This window comes from Aspergillus alliaceus (assembly GCF_009176365.1).
Source record: "Aspergillus alliaceus strain CBS 536.65 unplaced genomic scaffold BDW43scaffold_1, whole genome shotgun sequence".
Classification (NCBI taxonomy): Eukaryota; Fungi; Ascomycota; class Eurotiomycetes; order Eurotiales; family Aspergillaceae; genus Aspergillus; species Aspergillus alliaceus.
Window position 1 is genome coordinate 1,567,029 of NW_022474684.1, and position 21,777 is coordinate 1,588,805.

Genomic DNA, 21,777 nt, shown 5'->3' on the forward strand with positions numbered 1-21,777 from the left:
ATCTTCCGCACATACACAAACCATCGAACCTAAATCCATACACCGATGCGACCGTAGGCAGACAAGCGAGCAGCAAAACCTGAGGAGATTAGTATGGAAGTCTGTGTTCGGGGCGCGATTAAGAAACATACCGGCGGAGCGAGAGAAGTTCAAGGGCTGCTTAAATGTCGTTGTTGCCGCCCGAGATACAATGATCAAAGTTCAAGCGGGTACCACAGCAAGCGTTTGCGTTGGAGCCGTCCTTGGAGCCGACATTCAGCCATGCAGAGTAGGGTTCACCAAGTGTGATGCGCAAGCATTCTGTGTGACAAAGCTTCCCGCTATCGACACCGTGCATCCACTTATTGATCACACCAGCAATGGTTTTCTCCTGGGAAGTGATATCACAGTTGCAGCCCGAAGCATAAAACTTCTATCTGATATCCCGATAAGTACCATCAACACGTAGTTGTTCGAGAGATCCTTGATTACCTTTCCCAGTGAACTTGCCCAACCGACCGCATAGCCTCCGATATTCAGACAGACATTTTTGCAGTGATGATATACGTGCAAACATCATCCCGGCGGCACTCTTCAAGACCAACATCGGTACTATTGCAGGATGAATCCACCAGAAGTGACTGAGCATACTCAGGATACTCAATACCATTCTCATCGGCGAGATTCATTTGGTGTCATCGGCCTGGCAGTGGTTGCCCGTCGATAGAAGAAAGCGATGGCGAGCCAACAGCTAAGATTGGTAAAGATAAGGCGATTGCCGAGGTTGCAGTCTTCATAAGCAGCATGGTACTGGCAGGAGTTGCACAAGATTAAACCGAAGATGATAAAAGAGGAACAGTATTGGAAAATGAATTGAAGAAGTCCTTGTTGCGCACGCAATTGGAAGGTTGTTGTTTCTTGTGATAGATCTGGGAACTGGGAAACAGTATCTTAATTATACTTCGAGCGCAGCTAGAGCATTCTGAGCAACTTCGCTACTTTCTGTGGGCAGCTCATAGGAGGTGGATAGACAAAGTCAAGTGTTGATCTAGGGAGCGACAGGGATCTTTTAAATTGAGCAAGGTCTCCAGATTACATATTTATTGGGCATGTGGAGGGTATAATTTCTTTTTCTTTTCTTGTCCTCGCTATCACTTCGACTTTGCTTGACAGTGCTGATAGATATGCCCAGGTCGCGCGCACTCAGCGTCCCTTAAGTACCGGCAAGCCTGTCGGTCCGTCATCGTTGCACATAAGCTGCAATATATCCAGCACCATCACTATCTTCTCGAATTGTCCGATCCGGAGCAGAACTACGTTGAAGTTGAGATTGACTTCTCCGATATCCCCAAACGAATGGACGAACTCTTGAAAAAGGCCAGGAGAAGGCAGAGCGCGTAGCAGGTAACAATGACAAAATGTGCTGGGAACGGTACATAACCCAAGCTGCCGAGGCATGTTATTGGAAAGCTCGGTGGGAAGGATGGGCTGAAGTCTCGTCGAATGTCACACGCAACGTTGAACAGCCACCTGTTAAGGGGACTACGGTATGAATCTTTTGTGTTGCTTGACAGTAAAGACATGTGTAAGTTTTCATTTGGATCGGAGAGCTCCATTTAGTACACCGTCACTCGATCGATCTTGATCATACAGCCATCTTTGAGCCCACTTCGTCCGCAGTGAGCGCAACGACCCTTGCTATGGATGCCATTGTAGGCGGTCTTCAACTCTTCCCCGGTGGCTTGACAGTGCCAGCCGCAGACAAAAAGGCCGCAAGTTCCACTGCAAGTTCCGTTATTGGCAGTGCTCTGTCCAGTTAGCTTAAATAAACCCATGCATTGGTAATATACGGTAGACCTCCTCAAGGTAAGTGCTGTAGGTGTTCCCGGTTCAACTTTGTGACAGGCATCAGCGCAGCTGCCACCAAGACCTTCGTAAAGCTTAGAGCCCTCGCAGTCAATGTCACCTCCCGCCATAGCCTGCAAAACGTTGCCGGTGTTTGCCGGGGGTTCCGTTTCAACCATGACGGATTTCATTCCATTGAATAGAAAAAACTTCTCACCCCTGGCAACTAGTCCAGGGACTGCTGCCACAATGGTGGCCAGGACAGTAGCTGCGTAGATAGCGGTGCTGGTGGGTTACATTGTGACGGGGTTGGATAAAAAGCCTCTTGGTCAGAGAGAAAGGTAAAGATGATTTGTGGTTCGGTGTGTAGTATGTAGAGATCTTGTGTATGGTTATGGCGGAGAACTTGTCCTGAAGGAAGCGAGTGTCGCCCCTTTTATGTCCTTCTCGGTTCGAAGAGTCCTGGTACGTGAGATGCTGGCTATGCACCCGACTGATCCCGGTGTTCCCTCTCTAGTCAAGTCTAACTTCCCATGGACTCAGCTCGTAGGTCTTCGTCCTTGGGCTCGAGAATAGAATCGGGCTCCTGACATCGGAATAGAATGTCGTTCGAGTAAGTGAGACAACGCCTCACATAACAGGAATATAGACGATAATATTAAGCGCACATTTATCTTGCTAGAAGGAGTCGTTCCAATTAGATTGCAGTTTAGAGTACTATGTTGGTTGTGATATCTGTCAGAGATTTTTTCCGCGGCAAATACTATCAGAACGGCCTAAAATCTGGAGAAGAAAAGTTGTGTGATGAGGTTCTGTAGTCGGCATTATGGCCCACATTGTCTCGGTCGAGTATTAATTGTAGCATGAAGCTACCTTTTGGGGATGACCTATGAACACAGCGCTAGCTATAGTAAGATATATGGCAGAAAATGATGATAACTTTGCATATCAATACCTGAATCTGTATCAGACCCCGGTGGTAATGTTAGACAAATAATAGAAGATACTGCGGGAGGCTATATTGTGGAACTATTAGGTCCACTGTGGCATGTTCATCGCCATCTGTCTTCTACATTCTTTATAGCTAGCAGGTGTCCTACGAGGCGAGGTTATACGAACACACCCACCCGCCTACTTTATGGCCTTATTGCACTAAATTATAGTGGCCGTTTATGGAGCAGGTATTGTACATGCTTCCTTCTCAAATTTTCATGTTACATAGTATCTAGTTCTTGTAACAACTAGAGCAAGCTCAAAAGGTTGCGCCTTTTACTTAACTGCGGAGGAGAAAGCAGACCTTGTTTTAGCAGACTTAATGACGAATACGAGCAACCTATCGAAGCAATATCCGAATAAAACTAGGTGTACGAAGTACTTTTGGCGCTAGTATGCCCGATATAGTCCAGGCTCTCTGACAAATGCGCATGGCCGTCACAAAAAGAGCCTTGATTGGCCCGTAATATCCCAATAGGTAAACCCTATAGTCCTCATTCCATGACTGGTCTGTGGCGCTTATCGTTGGATCCGTGCCTCAATGACTACCTTAGTCGCTTCATATAAACATACGCCCTTTGTCGAGATGAAATCATTAGCAACGGTGCTCGAGCGATTTCGAACTAGATCACACTGCCAGTTGGTCTACTGCATGTTAGCATTGAACATGATGTGCATACAACCTCGATTTCTCCATTGCATCTTCAATCCTGGAGGAGCCTTGTTGTGACTCCGACGCCACTGAGATACGTTTCCAGAGCAGATATATTCTCATCAATATGTTGAAGAGGTCAAGACACATCATGACTTTATCCCAGTATGCACCTAGAGCTTGGTGGCAACCAAAGGGGTGTGAGGAATCAAGTTCTAGCTTTAGAAACCCACTAGGTTATAGAAGAAGCCAATATAGACTGGTACGAATATGGCCAATGGGATGCCACCCTTCAGTGATCAGCGGTTTTAGCCTCGTCTATCCCTAGTGGGTCTGCCGTCACCAAGTGGATGTATGGATGTGGCGGTCTCTTTTGCTTGCTGCCTGTCACGAAGCTGTCACGAAGCCATGATCCCTCTTCCTAATCTGTCATTTTCACAAGAATAAATATTTATTCCCTCGTGTCCTAGCCAGTACTCTATCCTTCTCTTCTTCTATTCCTACTACCAGAAAATCTACGATCCCGAAATCAGGATGCATGACTTACTCGGCGATTCACCAAGCTCTCCTCCGGGGGATAGCCCTAGCTGTCTCGGTGTGACTTGCTCCCCAGGGAAACCGGGTGGATGTTCAGTAGGCTGCTCAGCAAGGACAGTGCGACCCCTTCCGATCCGTAGCATATAACCAGACATGGATCTTGGGGCAAAAATATTGCCAGAGTGGGGATTCCATTGACATCTGCGAGCCGCATCTGCATGATCTCTGGTACACCTATTCCCAATGCAGTAGACGCATCTCTCACGAAAGCACCGAGCAAGATAGATTTGTCCTCGCACTCGAGAAGGGGGCCTTTAGCGGGGCCAGCGCCGAGCGGGTTTGGTGTTGATCTTGCTAGAACTCCCGATGGTACGGTCTGGAACGACCTACTGTTCCTTGCTACGGACATGGCCGACTTCTGGCTCAATGGCTACGCGGCAATGAGCGGCACCAGTGTATTAATGTTGCGACATTCCTTGCTAAGCTTGCTTCAACGCGTGTTGCGAAAGATAGGTTTTTCTAGATTGCTCTGATAGTTTTGCGTGATAGATTGGAGGCCACACGGCTTCTTGCAGGTTAAATGACCCAGATGACGAAGAACCTCGCCGAACGGCGCATGAACTTACCATTGCCGCATTACTCCCATCTGCAAGTGCGCGGATCAATCATGCTGGGCAAAACATATCCTCCTATCGGATGTATCGTGGAATGATTGCTCTAGTAATTATTATGTGAAACGTGGCGGGATCTTTGTTAGGTCAGAGTTCGGTAAACGATCATTTGGTGGATTTAGTCCCTGGAGATGGCTATACTGGCTTAAGCGTTTGCATGAGATCGTTGATGAAGCAGTGCAAGCTGACGGAAAGAGCCTCGCAGAGCATGCCACGAGAGCGATAAATATTATGGTGGAGAATGTTAAGACGAGGAACTCTCAGATTCTCAAGGTGTCTGAGGCGGCGGGCGCTGATTTGGACCATGATGAACATTTTTCGGGCCTAGAAAAGAAGTAATCCGAGCACCAGCACCATTAGATTTAAAGTGAGATCATTGCTCATTGTCATCCAAGAGATATCATGTCCTTTTCAAGTAGATTTTCCTTTTCTTTTTGTGACCTGAATATCACCATCTAACATATCGATCAACACTGCAAATTGCTACTCCGTATAGAACGTTTCTAGGCCATGTTATAGAATAAACGGAAAAGCCAATGATTGATGGAATGTCGAATCATCGACTTGAAGCTATTGTACATACCCTGTATCTGGAATGCAAGACCGCCTTCCGGAAAGAGAACAATGAGATTTATGAATTCGCAGCGGAAGGCGGTGAATTCAGAATTTCTCACTCCGCCTTCCGCAAGTAAATCTTCATTAAATAGTAATCAACAACCGCATTTGTCATTGGTGTTCTCCGTCCTCTTTGTCAATTAAAACAAAATCAAAACACTAAGATCTCCGACAATGGGAGCTGGTGCGAGCACTCCGTCGCCGCCTCCCGCCGAATCGACACCGGCAGCAACATGTCCGGTAGATCACAAAACCCGCGAGGTGTGGCTCCAGCAACACAAGGCCTCAGGTGGTACTCCCCATCCATTACCTTCAGAAGACGGACAATCCAAAGAAAAACTACAACGACCCCTATCGAGTGATCGTGAAGTGAGCAGTATTCCCAGAGCGTTCGACGCCTCTAAACCATCGGCTCCCTCGGCTGCCGCCGCGCCTCCGTCCCCATACTCCGCAGCGGCTGTATCGCACGGCACACCCTCCAATGCGGAATCCGAAACAGGACATGATGAAAAGAGTGGAAACTGGATTTATCCGTCTGAGCGGCAATTTTTTGAGGCTTTGATGCGCAAAGGAAACACGCCCACTTCGACAACCTCGCCCACTGAACTAGCGACTTCCGTCGCATCCATTATCCCAATTCACAATGCTGTCAATGAGCGTGCCTGGCAACAGATTCTAGAATGGGAGAAGAAAGCTCCTCGGTCTGATCCTGGTAGCACCAAGTGTGGAGGCCCGAAACTGTACTCATTCCGCGGATTGGGAGTTGACCCCCAGTTCCTGAGTCCCCGCGCTCGTATTAATAACTTGATGGGTTATCAACTGCCCTTTGACCGTCACGACTGGGTTGTAGAGAGATGTGATGGCGAGAGGATTGAATACGTGATCGATTTCTATCAAGGGAAGTCAGCGGGAGCCAACGGTGGGCCGGCTGGTTTGGCTGCTAATTCCGGGCCGGGCAAGTTAAGCTTCTACTTGGATGTACGACCAAAGTTGAACACTTTCGAAGGCTGCCGGATGAGATTCAGCCGCTTCACGGGTCTGTAGGGCGGTCATTTCCCCGGCTTCTGCCTCACCTACTTACGTGATTTCCGCAATGCACATAAGGGACGAAAAGGAGTTTGGTTACATATTGGGCAACGATCTTTGATGTATAATCTTTGTATAACACAAGCTATGTATGATACTCTAGAAGAAACAAGGATAGAAGGACAAAGATGCAGATACACTTCCATCACTCCGTATACGCCTGCTGGTCATAAATTTAGTCATGAGAGAGAACAGACTGTCCATAACGATACATCAAACCGTAGACAAGAGGATATCATGAACGGAAGCCGCCAAAATGAATAGTACAAGTAGAGTAGGGATGAAAGGAATGAAAAAGTTCGAGCGTGGCCAGATGGACTTATCCAATGGTAGCCGCCAGCACGATAATAGTTAGGATAACGGCAAGCATAACAAGCAGACAGCAAGCCTTATTCCGGGCATTCTTTTGGTGTCTGCTGGCGCTGCGGAGCTCGACATTAGCTCCGCGGGTGTCGTTCGTAACATTCTCGACGTTTTCGCTGATTATGTCTAGCTGGCCTCCTTGCTCATGCACAATGTGGGCGACATCGCGGAACAGCTCATTGAGTTCGCCAACGCTTTGCTCGATATTGCGGATCTCTGCCTCGCGTTCAATAATTAGAGACTCCTGGAAGTCTACCTCGTCCTGGTTTGCAAGTCGGGGCTGTTCCTGTAGGAGTTGTCGTTGTTCCTGCGCAGCTCCCTCAGCAGCTGGTTGTTGTTCACTTTCTTCCACGGCAGTGCGGGCAGCAACGGCAGATGCGCGCTGCTTCTCCAAAGCACGACGCTGAACAGTCTGGAACTCATCCAACGTAGCCTTGAATTCCGAAGATAGCTTCTGTTGTGTCCATTTTTGGGAAGGCTATCGAATGAATGTCAGTAGCACTCCACATGAAGTTGGGCCGTATTCGCATACATTGACATCCTCCCATGTTTGCACTTTCTTGATTCCTTCTCCTACTTCTTTGAAGCCTGTACGAGCCTGCTCTAAAAGATTGTGAACTCGCTCACGGACTCGTTCCGTGTCTCGTCTTGTCCCTAGAAGCGCGATCTGATCTGACAACCGAGTGATCTTCGAGGTTAGGCTGAACAGCTGGTTTGAAAGAGCCTCGGTGAGGCGGTAGAACTCGGGATCATCTCGATACTGTGGATCATCGGAGCGTCGCAGATTAGTAGGTTGGGATTCTAGGGAGCTAAGGCGATCAAAAGACATGGTGAGTGATGCGACGACGTTGATGATGAATGAAGTAGTGTTGGGAGGATCATCAGATGGAACGTCAACTTGCGGATTCGGGCGGTGACCTGCGGCTGCTACCTGGAGTTGCAGGCCGCAACATCTGATACGTGGCTAGTGGGTCCCATCACCTGACTGGTGGGCTGTGGCTAGTGTGTTTTGATGCTTTTCCCAAAAAGCTTCAATTTATCGTCGCATGTTGCCGTCACTGCTCGGTGTTTCGGTGACCTGTTCCGTCAAACATTGAATTTTCTCTTGGCCATTTGTGCCCAAGCGGATTGGAATATTACTGCGCAGCAGTTCTGATCATGCTGTGAATTTTCATTTCCTCTCTACCTAAGAGATATCCCCAGTCCCTCATTCAACTTGCATCATGGCTGCTGTCCGGCCGCGCCCATATCGGCGCATTCTGACCTCCGCGCTGCACCGACGCTTCGTTCATGCTTCTGCTTTAGCGCTACTGGTCTGCTACATAATTGCGTTTTTGATCGGTGATAAATCATCGTGTAAGTGGCAGAGATCCTGTTACTACAGTGTTCATCTTGGACTGCTGCATTTGAGCGGATTGGTAGCTAACTATGCTACTTTCCACCAGTTTTATGGGCCTGGTTCCCAATTGGAGGATGTGGTATCCGTACTGTCTTGCTCTTCATTTGCAGTCTCGTCGTTTTTGTCTTGCGCGTTGGACAGATGCACATTGGCTCGCGGACGACTGCCTCTCCTTTTGGCACGCTGAAATACCTTATCCCGCTCGATGTTGTCCAGACTTTCGGTTGGTATATTTTCTCCGCATGGTGGTTTAGTGAAATCTATAAATGGTCGTCTTCGACTGGAGCACACTTGGAGTGGGTGAGACGAGGCAGGTATGTGCTCACCCACGATAATGAACTACTAATAGACCATGGAACCTGACCTAAGATAACTAGGGCCCACGAGCGAGCAAGCCTAAATGAACGGCCGATATACCTCTATACTTGCCATTTTCTTCTAGCAATTGTGCAATCGGTTGTCCATCTCTATTACGATTTCGACCGTGTTCCTATTCCAGTTGCTAAACGAGCTGCCGGCACTGCTGACCAGAGAACCCACCCAGTGGAGCCGGTATCCAAGCGGATACAAGTCGCGTTGCCTAGACTCGCCAAGGATGGACTCACAAGGAGCGCCGTAGTCGCTGCAGCCTGCCCTGTGGCATACGCTTTTCTTCTCCGACGCCCGGCCTGGAGCTTCACCATGTACTTTGCGAAATTGTTCTGGGATTTTCCTAGGTCTGCTGCGTATCCCCCAGGCCTTGTTCCCCCAATCGGCCCCGGGATGCTTGTGCGCACGGTGTTCTCCGGAGGCTTGCTGGTCCTTTGCTGGCAAACAGCCAACCTTTTCTTCTCCGCATTCCTCAGCAAGGAGCCACTAAAACGTGGTCAGCCATTGACGGCCGAAGCAAAGGACCCCAATGGCAGCTTATTGACGGGTTTGACCGCTAAGAAGGAAACGGTTAAATCATTCGCGTTCTGGGAACTATGCTTCATCAGTCAGAGATTTCCTGACCGAAGAAAGGCGATTTTCAATGATATTGATCGCGAAGGGGGTCCGGCGTGGTCGCAGATTCTGCAATCCGCAACTGAGGTTATCAAGGGCGTCTCGACCCGCATCGACGAACAGAAAAACCCATCAACGGGTCCCAAGACCGCACAAGCCGAACTGACTGAACCCGTTCTCCAAACTCTACCACGGTTAACAGATCCTCTAAAAGACGGCGAAGTCTTCGCCCCCTCCCCTAAAGCAACCTCGCGGCAGCAAAGGATCGGGGAGGCATTCAGCTCGGCCGCCAAGACTTACGGACAATCCCCAGATTGGACCCCTGCTGCCCGAGCCAAAGCACGCGATGTTTTTGACCGTGCATCTACTGCCGTGTTGAGCCCGGAGCGAAAGCAAAAACTTCTTGCCTCAACGCAAGAGCTCAGGATGCTCACAGGTCCTTCAACTTGCAAGCCGGAAAACCTGAACCCATTTATCGCACAGATCCTCCGCTCTCCAGTAGGCCGACTCTTCCGACAAACGTACGACCGTCGATTGTCGGGCATTGTCCTCGGCGCACCACACGCAAATATATGCCCCATAGTTGACGCTATCGAGTCCCTGACCCGGCTCCTCATAGCAAGTCTCCAGGAGGACCAATACGGTAAAGTCCAGGCCGATGTGCCCGACGTCGTACGCCTCTTCACGAATACTATCATGACCCTAGAGCCCTTCATCAACGGCGGCCTTGACGCCCACTGGACAGACGTCAACTTCCCACCATCGAGTAACCCCGAAGCTCAGGCGGAAGCACGCCGAGTCCCAGATGTGGACCTCGTACTTGATACCCTCAAGGGGTCTCTCAAGGAGCTCCTATCCGCATTCAACCTATACCTGAAAGACATCGGAGTCGTAGGCAAGGATCTACGATTAGCTAAGGAGGCAGCCGGGATAGTCGAGGAAGTGTTTTGAATTACGAAACAGGCGTAACGAGAGTCATCCCCGGGAGGTATCGATTTTGTTTCTTTTTAAACTTCAGGTGGTGTACCCGGTCGGTGTATTTTTTTCCTTCGCCAAGTGTCCTAATGAATATTGGCTTTTGGTCGTTGTATGTCAGTTTCTTTATCTGCCCGGTGGAAAAAGTTACGGCTTAGAGTAGTTCTTATGCATTGTTCTGGCGTTGCGATGCATTAAATTCGATGCTGGTATTGAATTTTTGTTGTATATTGCCTGCTCTGATCCACAATATATTGTTGTTTTGTATATCCTCTTCTTTTTCTTTTTTTTTGCCATTCACAGAGTTCTATTTACATAGATACTAAGCACTAATTCCAAGAGATAGGATCTAGCGCAGTCTCCAGTGCCAAATCATCATGTATCAGTGACCAGGAACAGGCAAGAAGAGAAGGCAAAAGAAAAAAACATAGTGGAAAGATAGTTGAAAGATTTTGCAAAATAACACCCGTGTGCAATTATATGAACCAGAGACAACCTCCCAGCACGGATTCTCCAAGACTCCAAGTCCACCCATCGCCAAAAGATGGCTTAACGAAAAAAAAAAAAGACAAAAACAACTATATCATGTCGCATCACGATGACAATTCCCCCCTTTCCATGCTAGATTGCCTTCCGATGTTTTGTAAATAAACCATAATCCTGCCCTGCACCATGCCCTGTTTGTCCCAAATGATAAATTTTGTGGAAAGCAAAAACCGACTGCATGTAATGCACGAAAGCGATGCATTACATGAGTTTGCACCTGCCTACCCCGAGTAGTAGAGAAGAGGTAAACGCGGGTAAGACTGGGGTCCTGACGACAAAATGGGTATAGAAAGCTTGAAGGAAAGTGAAGTTAAAAGAAAGATGCAACATGTGTCTTAGAAAGACAAGTTTGTAGAGGAAACAGGATGGATCGTCTACAGCACATCATATGCTTCAAAGAAGTTTAATTCCCACGTAAGTCCCAACGCCGTAGTAAATATCACCGCAAGAATTGTCAGCAACCGCTGAGGACCTCGCTGATCTTATTTGACGCCAGCGTTGTAGTAGTTAGTGTAGATCCAGCACCGCTGCTGCCATTTATGGGTTCCGGGGGCGCCTCCTCCTTCATACAGGCATTCTCCAGGATGTTGGTCCACTTCCCACTCGTTCCAGCATGGCTGTGCTTCAGGTGTTGCCGAAAATGGTCTGCGCGGTAGAACTTCTTTGCATTATTGCATTCCCCGAACTTATGCACTGCCGTCAGATGCTCAAACCTGCGGTCCCAGTCTGGTTGAGGAAAGTTCGGGAATTCCTCGCCACAGTAACCACAGGTGTCGTGGGAAGAGCCTGGATTTGTTTGACTCGGAGATGAAGGATGGAACGCAGCCTGGTATCCTGGTAGCGCCGCGCATGACCAAGAATGACGCCGCAAGTGAAGGGAGTTTTGGTGGCGCTCAGCTTCATTCTTGTTTTTAAACCGATTGTTGCAGAATAAGCAGGAGTACTGTTTTTCCATCTCATGTGCGCTATTGAACATTCATGAGTTAGATAATTCCCTTAAGCAGGATAGAAGATGGGGGAAATTGAGACCTACCGAAGTTCCTCGGGGCTGTCAAACTTCTTGGGCTTTTTGGGACAGCAGTCACAGATGAACAAACCACTTATTTTAGGGCCCGCTTGTTTGGGCACGTTTAAACTCGTTTGCAAAGACATTTTCCTCACGGCACTCGAACTAGGCGGTTCTAGAGTATTGGGGCCCGGAACGCCTCTCATCGATTGGCTAGGGACTCCACCGGGAGAGTTGGGGTTAAGAAATTTGTCATGGAAGGAATCAAGGTCAGAATTTGGAGAAAGTCCCCCAGGCGAACGCTCATATGCTGATGCGCTTGTAACACTGCTTCCTCCCGCTGAAAGAGCGGCTGATGAATAAGACCCAGAAGTTCGCAGACTCAAAGACGACGCAGCAGAGACACTCCCATGGCTCGGGGCGTAAGCGCTGTTGACAGACAAAGTGTTCGTAAACGGGTGACCAGATGTCCTCCGCTGCGAGAGATCTCCATTACTCGTCGCTACATGCAGCGTGTGTCTATCGTCGCCAATTGGTTCTCGGGGAGGGGATGATGCTCTCCTCTTCATACCGGATTTTGATGTGTCCAAATAAGGCGGCGTTGCTTCTCGAACATTGAATAATCGCGGCGGTAACGATTCGTCTGTGGAGAAGTCACCCTCGATGTCTGAGAAGATACCTTGATCGTAGCTTCCACGGTTCGATCGACTCGGGAGACTGAGTGATTCTTCATTTTGCGGAGTGGTTCCACCTCCCCGACGGCGGCACATGTCGCGGAGATAGTTAGACTGATCGTAGTCTACTGCGGAAGACGGCGCACTGCTCTCGACACTTGGGCTCCGACAGCCGATGTAGTCTCTCCAGCCAACCTTGGTCCCAGGTGATATTCCCCCTGACTGAGAACCAGTGGACCACCTCACATCAAGCATAGACCCGTCAGAGCCCCCAGGTGAGGGTAAGCTTCCATAATTTCTCGACGGAATGGGTAGTGTTGATAGAGAGGCTCTATTCTCGGTTCCCAGACTTATCGATTGCCGTGGGGAAAGCGGTTTGCCTATTTTAGATAAAAGATGCTGGTCATATGCATCAGACGAATCTTTCACACTCCTTCGAGAGAAGTCTTGCTCGCCCTTCAAACTATTATATTAAATTAGTGATGACAATCGTATAGGGAAGCGCCCGATGACAAAACAAACGATGCCAGCGCACTGAGAAATGAGGCATATAGAAACGTAAAGATTAAGATAGGATAAGAAATGTTTAAGATTGTCCTCTTGAAGACTTACATAGGACTGGTAGTAATCGGAATCGAATTTCGGAAACCCTCATCTGCTGGTGGTGGAGGCTCGATCCTAATATGGGCCTCCGGGCTTCTTGATAGTGGTAAACCGCTATGTCTGCCATCTAGGTCGTCTAGGGCCATCCTATCGGATTGGGGCAAGGATCCCAAGCGGCGATGGCTACCAAAGAGACTCGAACTGGGATTAATGGGGGCGAGTTTCGCACCGGGTCCTTTAGAATTCGCATGCACCCAGCCAGCATCGTAACCGTCCTCTAAGTCTCTGATGCGCGGTGGTGGTGGAAGTGGCGGTGGAGCAAATGTGTTGATTGAGTTGGCTGGAATTGGCATTGGCCCAGGTAAAGAATATGATTGTGCAGGCATGACATATGAGGGTCGTTCAGTAGCGTTGTGATAAGAGCCACTAGTGAAATCATGCACGTTGATTGAAGGTGGCGAGATTCGCGGCAAGTCCATCGTACGACCAATTGCTCATGGATACAAAAAATCAAAAGGAGAGACGAGTTAGAAAGAGAACAAGATGCAAAGCCTCATCAACTTGCAGGCGGTACAATACAAAGGAGGCACGGCGTTTGCTGTTAACTAAATGCGACACCTTGGTAACCGATCCAGCAAGAAAGATGATAAACAGCCGGCCCAGCGCCTCAAGAAGATCCTGCTTCCTAGATGCGGCGCAAAAAGCTGCAGAACTTCCAGACAAGTGAAAGAGAGCGAAAGAAACGGAAGTGTCAATATGGAGCAGGAAGACTGCGAATGGTGGCGACAGTCTCTAGGGTCTGCCAAGCAGCTGAACTGGTAAGAAGTCGGGTAACTTTTGACGAGAGCAGGATAGGGCTGAGAGTGTGGTAACCCACCTTCTATCTGGTCGCGTTAACAAGATTTACTTTAATTTCCAGGTGGCCAAATCAGTCATTCAATATTTCAACGGCTTTCTGCAACAGTCGCGCGCACCACTTTGTGAAACCGTCTGTGTGCCATCAATTCGCCGGAGAGCGGCAATTTAGAGACGGAGAACGGCGCAAGGACCACAAAACATACTGGAGGCTTCTTCGGAGGGGACTGTGGTGTTTTAAGTAGCCGCCGATATATATTCGGGCGAAAGTTGCAGCGGAGGACAAAGCGGTTATGCAATGTATGCCCTCGAGAGGAAGAAGTGTAGGTAAATGTTAGACAAGATGCAGGGAATCGTTGCTTCCCCACGATCACTGCTCTTCTAGAACCCGGGTCAAGGAACGGGAAGTTCGGAGAGAATGGGAGACTTCAGAAGGAGAAACAAAAATGGAGCACGTGTTGACCCGTACAATTCCCACAAGGAATGAAAGGGGGGTTTGGAAAGTGAGGGTAAAGTCAAGCGACAGAAGAGCCAGTCACGGTGACGGCGGGCCTGAGGCAGACAATGAAATGCCTCAGGTAGTTTGCTGTATAAGGTGAGGCAGAAGGTAGAGATTATGGGCTGAACAAGTAAGAAAGTTGAAAAGGATGGTGGTGCTAACAACCGTCTTATTGGTTCCTACAAGGCTTTGAGAGAGGGGAGGGGGGAAACAACATCTGTAATTTCAAGATTTATTTTGCCTCTTGTCCTCCGTCCGTCTCACTAGGGATTTTTTTTTCCTTTTTGATTTATCGTCCCTTTTGATTTCTTTGTCAGCTCTGAGTGGACAAATTTCAAAACTGACGCCAACAATGTAGAAGAAATACGGGGTAGTCGTCGTAATAATACTCTTTTAGGAAGAAGCAAAAAATGTTCGTATGTATGGGACAGAAGAGATTAGAAGGACAGCTAGAAACCTAGATCATAATAACCAGCTTCCATTGTTCATAAAGATACAAACGTTGGTATTTTCAGACTCCGCTTTTACTGCAGTTTGGTCAGAGTGGGCACTGTTTAAGTTAGACTGACCAACTAAAATGGAGTCCTTTTCCCTGTGGTATTGAACCAGGGGAGGAAACTGTAAAGAACATCCATAGTACTCGCAAGGCTGGAAAGGAAAAGACCCGAAAAGCGCAAGTATGATCATTTGAGCTAGCCCAGGGACCCGTCAATATTATTTTTATTCTTTCTTTTCCTTCCTTATTATTTCTATTAAATAGAGGGGAAAAAAGCTAAAGTAGTAAATAAATTTCTTTTCCTCCCTTAAGAGGAACACCTTGCATTGCTTTCCTGTTTAAACTTTTGGGTCGCTTGTCAGACTGTTGCGGTACCAAAATTTGTATGTAAAAAATGAAATAAAAATATTGATAATAAATAATACGAGACAATTACCACGTATTTGTACCGAGGTTGATTGAAATTCCTGTATCATATATGTATAGTGCAAAGTACATCATCCAAATTGATGAATGGGGTTTCATGGCACGGTTACCTTCGTATGAAATTAACCTTCTGGCTAGACCTCAAGAACCACGTCGTTTCATAATGCGCGCGGGATGGCAGGGCTGGTGGGTGGCCACGTTTAATGGGATCTACCAAGAACTAGTAAACATATTAAATATCACTCAATATGTCACTGGGACTCCAGTTCCTTTCCCTTTCCAGTCAAGTATCCTTGAATTGTTCCTCCTGCGAAAGTCTAAACTGCGTTTAGTTGCCTTCAGACCAGACAAATCTCAGGACAATACAGCGGGGAATTCCACTCAAGGCAATCGTTTCACGTTTGCCTGCCTGTCAGGTCAAGTGAAGAAGAGGGAAAGGGAGGTGAAGTGGGTTGGGATTGTGTCCTTGTCAAAGATAGTAACCGTCATCAGCCATGGCCAAGAAGGAAGCGCAAAGTTGATCATATGTTTACTTTTTAAAGTCGGTCTTAGCAGAACTTTAAGTAAGGGTCTTTGATATCGCCTTTTTTTCACCCGTCATGAGGGCAGAGACAACAACAATCCATCTTTCCAATGATGAACCCATGTCTTTGGAGGAAACCAATCTCAGTTTCTTTTCTTTTCTTTTCATTTTATTTGATTTGATTTGACTTGGATTTTATAATACCGTGGAGGAATGTTTATTTTTCAAAACCTCAGAGCGGTGAGCACGGGCTAGCGTGGAAGGGCTAACTGGGGACGGATGCTTTGGAATGAGGCAGTGCTGGCAGATTCTTACTATTATCATTCGCTATTATTTTCATTTCTCATCATTTGTGGTCAATTGAACTCAACCATACCCGCCGTTACCACTGACAATGTCGCTTCGACTATTCTGCCCCCATACGATCCTCACACGCTATTGGATTCTCTCAATGCCTACTACAACTGGTAGTATGGACAATTAAAAACAAGGTTTCTACACCCGCTTATAAATGTCTGATGTTCAAAGTTGCCACAGGATGCCCGGGCCAAGTCTATCTTTGCCCTTCTAGGGTCATTTGTTCTTCAAGAGTAGTGCCTTTTTCATTGGGTTTTATTTTTTACCTTTTAACTCGACGGACGGGGGCATTCACTCACTTGATGAATCTGAGAGCAAGAGTATCATCGTGACTCGTAAGGCTTCACCAGAGACGACTAGAGAGCGGGTCATCGTGAGACCCTGCCCCTTCCGGAAAGACCACTGTATCGTCGAGATTAAAAAAAATGGTTTGAATATATGGGCATACGGACCCTCAAGCCTAGACGGGTTACTCCCGTACAACTAAGGTTCCTATACATGAACAGTGTGCCGTTCCTTACTCTTCTTCCTTTTCCTTTGAAATAATAGTTTTTTATACATTTAATACTTTAACAATTTTGTGGTATTGCTCCTCGGCAATATTTTCTTTTTTTTTTTTAAAAAAAAAAAAAAAAAAAGGAAAAGTTTCAAAATAATGCGTAAATTACCTCTGAAATTCCAGAAGAACCTAATAAATAAACCAGGGATTGGAAAGGGCTCATAACACTACTCAGGGTGCCGAGTACTTACATGCACTATAGCCCCATCAAGAAGTGTGCCGACGAACGTCAGCCAACGATTAGTGGCCTTGTCGAGCTTGACCCGCCGCCAATGTGGTATAGTGGGACCCACTATGTCCTTAGATACATGCACTGCCACAGTGCTGTCATTTGGCATTTTCCGTCGCACCCCGAAGACTCCGTCCCTGGAATTGGATAGTTAAAACGCTTAAATCAGAGTAGTGTAGGAAGAGGGAAAAAAAAAAGAAAAGAGGGGTTGAGGGTGTGCGAGATTTCCTTTGAACCAAAGAAAAAAAGGGGGTAGCAAAACAAGAAATGCCATTCAAGAGATACCAGATTGTCGGAGGTTTCTAAACGGATATCATATCCTAATTCTATAACACACTGGGCCCTTCAGTGAAGACCTATAATTAATGGCCTGTATCACTTTAAAATCTTCAACAGAGAAAAAAGGAAGAATACTAGTATAATTCTTGTTTCGATCCACTGGTCTCTCTTGCGAGCAATAGGATGATGCTAGCAAAAAAAAAATTTAATGCGGGGAGCTTAATTCCCACTTCGGGGCTTCGAATCTGGCGAAATAAATTGAAAACACAAGGCTAACGAGGGGCTACAACGAACCAAGGCAAGGGTAACCTGCAGTCTGGTTGATTATTACTTTGACTCTGCAGCAGTAGTCAGTATTGCTATTATTATGATTATTTGCCACCATCCACAGCTTTCTGCGCAACACTAAGCTGTACACAGTATGCGGTCACAGTGGCGATCACACAAAAAGCGATCAACTCCTATCTCATCTATAGAAGCTGAGAGAAACCGGGATTGACTTCAATGATCCTCTTGATTCTCTTGTGGTCGAGTCTTACGCGCCCACCCGAAGACCATCAGCTGGACAGAAACACGCACGCATGCATCCACCGGGTTGTGGCAATCCGACGGGTTTTGCCAGCATTTTGTCGCTCGTAAACCTATACGATGCAACGCTTGGTTTTGCCATCGTCCCAGTCTAGATCAATGGCCCGATACGATTGGGTAATCATGTACAGGTCAGCATCACATCTGAGAGAGGGGGTCCTGTAGTTACCTTCAGAATCACTTACTAGTTAACGGGTCCCGCACATAAGCACTATATATAGTCGGTCAAGGGATGTAGTGCGAGTCAGATGCCTCCTTTGACTGGATAAGGAAGAGGGTTGTCTTATAATTTACGTCGTAGCACAGAAGTTCACAGGGACAAGGGTCGAATTGGGAGGGGGTAAAGTTAGACTACTTTCCATACAAAAAAAAGCGCCGTCAGCCTTAAGCCTTAACAGGCTGCAGGCTAAGTCCCGTGCACAGGCCTGCTGACAGAGGACAAGACATTACAGGTACTACTAAGTAGAAAAGGTATCTATGGCTAGCTGAACTGCCCGAACTAGTATCAGTACCCAAATTCTGATTTCAGGTTGCCCAGTGCGCTGCAGGATGCATGAGAGTTGAAGAGGTCAAGCTTAATCTATTATTTGGTTTTTGCTTTTTTTCCCCTTTTCATTCCTTAATCTCATCCCTTTCTTTTTCGCCTTGACGGGCCAGAGGATTCAGGATTCTGGCATCGTGTGAATCCCAGCGGTACTTTAAATCGAGTCAGGGTCTACTTAGCAGCACCATAGACGGCTCATGGTGAGACAGAAAACGCAATCAGCATACACATATCTAGAAGTCAAAACCGAAACCACAAGATTTTATTACTTGGACCAAGGAAAGGAATACTGGAGAGTCTGTCCTAACACCCGAAAGTCCGGGACTAAAACTCGAAGCATATTTGTCGTCGATTAGTAGAATGGAAGCCGCACAGACTCCTTTACATGTGGTCTACTGATCGACGTGAACTTTCCAGAGCGGACACAGTTTGAAATCGCACAAATCTGAAACTATCTGAGGATTGGAACCCTTGGCGTCTACTCGACACCAATCATTTTTTGAAGCGCTTTGGGGTTATCCGATTCCGTCCCGCAATTGCGAATGAAGCCCATTCTTGGTGCAGGAGTGCGGAGATTTGATATTCCTTCTTTTAAGGCCTCCACTTGACTTAAATCACCAGCAGCACGGACGTGCGTACATACATATGTACAAGAGAGAATCCAATTTGAGAAAATTGGTTCCACCTCATGGCGACAGATCTCAGCCTCTGATGCATGTCGATACTTAGACGAGGCGGGCATTTGCGATCTATCGAATCATATTAGTGTCATTGTGTATATATCAGAATGGTTTTATCTTATCGAGTGAATTCATTTTCAGGGTTCAAAAGCCAAGTAAAGCGGGGCTCACAACCCTATAAAAATGCCTCAGGCTCCACAGGGTGCCTGCCCTTGCCCTTGCCCTATACCCTATCTGCCATCCTGTGCCGCCCTGCGCTTACCTAGTCCGCCAGCCAATAATGTCATCCATTCTATCATGTATGATATCTTGAACCAGATCTTTATCTGAAGTTGAAGGATCATCGCTAACGCCCTGCATTCTATCTCAAACATACGCCATCCGGCTCACATCGGACCTAACGCTATCATTATCATATATCTATGTGCATAAAATTGATCTGAAGATATCATCAAGATGGCTATGAACCGTATTTCCGGTCCGAATCTCTATATCGGAGGGTTGGTCTTACCTTTTCCCTCAGACCCCGTACCAAACATTTCTCCTCTGGAAAGAATCCTGACAACGCGGGGCAACGAATATACTCGAGGCCTAAGAACAAAAAAGGAAAAAAGAAAAGGAAAGACTTTCAAATCGCCGCTTGCTGACTTACTGGTTTGATCTGTAGCATTTTCTCACTTAAGAACAAGGCAGCATTGGAAAGAGCAAACATTACACACGTACTTTCGGTATTACGTTTACAACCGCAAGAAGAAATCTTTGCGGGGTTTCAACATCATCGCATTGAAGTGGATGATGTCGATGACGAGAACCTCCTAGAACATTTCCCGTCCGCCATTAAGTTCATTCAGTCTGGATTGGATGCTGGTGGAGGCGTGCTTGTCCACTGGTTAGTATACTCCCTTTTTTTTTGCCCACATTACCTCCATGTGTTTGTAGCTTGACTGGGGAAGCTGTATGGTACTTATGCCCATGCGCTTCGACTGCCACCCCAATGAAAAGCTCTAGACGTGTAGTCAAAGCGAAAATCGCAATACCTGTTTAAGGTCACGTGTGGTTTCACTGTTATGAGCACGAGTTTACGTGCTAGGCGAGGGTTTTGCATTCTTGACTAGACCTCGCCAATTGTGTTGATGATCAGCGATTATAATATAATATTGCTTACTGATCCCGAACAGTGCGATGGGAAAGTCCCGTTCAGCCACTATATGTGTCGCTTATATGCTCCACCAACAGCCAAGGGCACTGACTCCGCAGTCCGCCCTTGATATTATTCGGCAAAGTCGGCCTCTATGTGAACCGAATGATGGATTCATGAACCAGCTGTCGATTTATCATCAAATGGGCTGCCCAGATGATGTGATTAGCCATCCGTTGTACAACCGCTGGCTTTACCATCGCGACGTTGAGGAAAGTGTAGCATGTGGCCGCGCGCCGGAGATGAATTCCGTGTTATTTGAAGATGAACAACTCAGTAAACCCCTAGACAAGGCGGATCGAACAATGGAAATAAAGTGTCGTAAATGCAGGTTGGTCCTCCTTTTTTTCCCCTTTTCTTTTTCTTTTCTCTTTTTTTTTTTTTTATATTGAATTTCTGCGGCGAACATTGCTTGGATGACCTGCAGACGTTGACCGTGTTCGGTAGGCGAAATTTGGCGACCACGCCATTCATCATACCACATGGTCCGCAAAACGCAGGAAATAGCCAAGCCGACTGCGCCCACATTTTCTTACATCCTCTGACATGGATGCGTCCGTGCCTTTTCCCTGAAAGTGAAGAGGATGGAGCGCCGTCCGGGGATGCCCCCTTGTCCGGTCGCTTAACTTGTCCGAACACTTCATGTGGATTCAATATCGGAAAATTCGCGTGGCAGGGTATGCAATGTAGCTGCGGCGACTGGGTGGTTCCAGCAATCGGCCTTACGAAGGCTCGAATCGATATATCCCACCGAGTCAACCTAGGACATGGGGCTGGAAGGTTACCTCCAGCAGCACTAGGCATCCGCCTGCCGCCTAGTATGAGGCCTAACCCTGCAGATGAACCCGCAAATGGACGGGGCAATCTCTGAGTTTACGGCGGTTACTGCGCCTCATAACAGACAATGACACGGTCGGTACTCTACGGGCATCTACCATTGCCCTTGAACAGACATGATGTCTCCGGCACCCATTGTTTAGATGACTGGAGAACCATGTCATCACGTAATTACTAAGGTTTCGGACAGAGTGTAAAGGTTGTGCGCGCCTTAGCCCGCTTCGCCAGAGCTTAAATATTTCCATAAGCAAGAAGACTCCTTTGATTTAAATAAAGCTGGGTCTTGCGTGTACGCGATACTAGAAGACCAGTTTCCATGGGTTCACAACACCGACAAGGAGATAACGGATCGATAAAAGCATACATATACAGATATACCGGTTCGCCTTGGGTCTAGGCGCTAGGCGCTCAGTTTGGGTGCGTGAGCCATACCTACTGCTAGAGAACCCTAATACTGATCATCTCGCGATGGATTGATCTACCATGCTATGAACTTTCGACCACGGTGGACAGAATCAGTACACTAGGGAGACAATAGATCGTAAAATGTTCGAATGATTGACGAAATAATTTCTACACCTCGTCCGATAGTGACCTCAAAAAAAGCTCGCTACAAAATGGCCAGTCGCTGGGACCAAAAGCCAAATACTTCTGCTACTGTCAAAGCGCTAGAACCTGTCAGGATTCAGGGCTTAACCCCACAACTCCACGAGGCTGTTTTTAAGGCAAGCCCCACGGCCTCCGGAGCGCACCAATGGCCGGGCCAGACAAGTCCCGGG

At 47.3% G+C, this 21,777-nt stretch overlaps 9 protein-coding genes across 9 annotated transcripts; 5 read left to right on the plus strand and 4 right to left on the minus strand.

Annotated features, from left to right (window-relative positions):
* Positions 1–160: 160 nt before the first annotated feature.
* Positions 161–668, minus strand: BDW43DRAFT_305581 (uncharacterized protein; the record flags this gene model as incomplete). Its single annotated transcript, XM_032045817.1, has 2 exons — positions 161–412; positions 555–668. The coding sequence occupies 2 exons, from the start codon at positions 666–668 to the stop codon at positions 161–163; spliced, it is 366 nt and encodes a 121-aa protein (XP_031906655.1).
* A 927-nt stretch (positions 669–1,595) lies between these two features.
* BDW43DRAFT_305582 (uncharacterized protein) lies at positions 1,596–2,003 on the minus strand (the record flags this gene model as incomplete). Its single annotated transcript, XM_032045818.1, has 2 exons — positions 1,596–1,787; positions 1,830–2,003. 2 exons carry the CDS (start codon positions 2,001–2,003, stop codon positions 1,596–1,598), a joined length of 366 nt encoding a protein of 121 aa, XP_031906656.1.
* A 2,221-nt stretch (positions 2,004–4,224) lies between these two features.
* On the plus strand, positions 4,225–5,016 carry BDW43DRAFT_305583 (DUF3632 domain-containing protein; the record flags this gene model as incomplete). The annotated part of the gene is made up of 3 exons (XM_032045819.1): positions 4,225–4,461; positions 4,556–4,704; positions 4,764–5,016. 3 exons carry the CDS (start codon positions 4,225–4,227, stop codon positions 5,014–5,016), a joined length of 639 nt encoding a protein of 212 aa, XP_031906657.1.
* A 450-nt stretch (positions 5,017–5,466) lies between these two features.
* On the plus strand, positions 5,467–6,336 carry BDW43DRAFT_305584 (cytochrome c1 heme lyase CYT2; the record flags this gene model as incomplete). The annotated part of the gene is made up of 1 exon (XM_032045820.1): positions 5,467–6,336. The coding sequence occupies one exon, from the start codon at positions 5,467–5,469 to the stop codon at positions 6,334–6,336; it is 870 nt and encodes a 289-aa protein (XP_031906658.1).
* A 274-nt stretch (positions 6,337–6,610) lies between these two features.
* BDW43DRAFT_12566 (SNAP receptor PEP12) lies at positions 6,611–7,653 on the minus strand. The gene is made up of 2 exons (XM_032038122.1): positions 7,274–7,653; positions 6,611–7,219 (listed from the first exon to the last, which is right to left on the minus strand). Exons 1-2 carry the CDS (start codon positions 7,568–7,570, stop codon positions 6,698–6,700), a joined length of 819 nt encoding a protein of 272 aa, XP_031906659.1. The 5' UTR covers positions 7,571–7,653; the 3' UTR covers positions 6,611–6,697.
* A 311-nt stretch (positions 7,654–7,964) lies between these two features.
* Positions 7,965–10,075, plus strand: BDW43DRAFT_305586 (nucleoporin NDC1; the record flags this gene model as incomplete). The annotated part of the gene is made up of 3 exons (XM_032045821.1): positions 7,965–8,097; positions 8,187–8,454; positions 8,518–10,075. 3 exons carry the CDS (start codon positions 7,965–7,967, stop codon positions 10,073–10,075), a joined length of 1,959 nt encoding a protein of 652 aa, XP_031906660.1.
* An 849-nt stretch (positions 10,076–10,924) lies between these two features.
* znfA (putative C2H2 finger domain protein) lies at positions 10,925–13,512 on the minus strand. Its single transcript, XM_032038123.1, has 3 exons — positions 12,938–13,512; positions 11,679–12,788; positions 10,925–11,610 (listed from the first exon to the last, which is right to left on the minus strand). The coding sequence occupies exons 1-3, from the start codon at positions 13,405–13,407 to the stop codon at positions 11,100–11,102; spliced, it is 2,091 nt and encodes a 696-aa protein (XP_031906661.1). The 5' UTR covers positions 13,408–13,512; the 3' UTR covers positions 10,925–11,099.
* Positions 13,513–15,053: 1,541 nt separating this feature from the next.
* Positions 15,054–15,894, plus strand: BDW43DRAFT_12723 (uncharacterized protein). The gene has a single exon (XM_032038141.1). The coding sequence runs from the start codon at positions 15,257–15,259 to the stop codon at positions 15,779–15,781; it is 525 nt and encodes a 174-aa protein (XP_031906662.1). The 5' UTR covers positions 15,054–15,256; the 3' UTR covers positions 15,782–15,894.
* A 3,328-nt stretch (positions 15,895–19,222) lies between these two features.
* dspC (dual specificity phosphatase YVH1) lies at positions 19,223–21,292 on the plus strand. The gene is made up of 4 exons (XM_032038145.1): positions 19,223–19,463; positions 19,631–19,852; positions 20,142–20,492; positions 20,609–21,292. The coding sequence occupies exons 1-4, from the start codon at positions 19,420–19,422 to the stop codon at positions 21,030–21,032; spliced, it is 1,041 nt and encodes a 346-aa protein (XP_031906663.1). The 5' UTR covers positions 19,223–19,419; the 3' UTR covers positions 21,033–21,292.
* Positions 21,293–21,777: the final 485 nt, after the last annotated feature.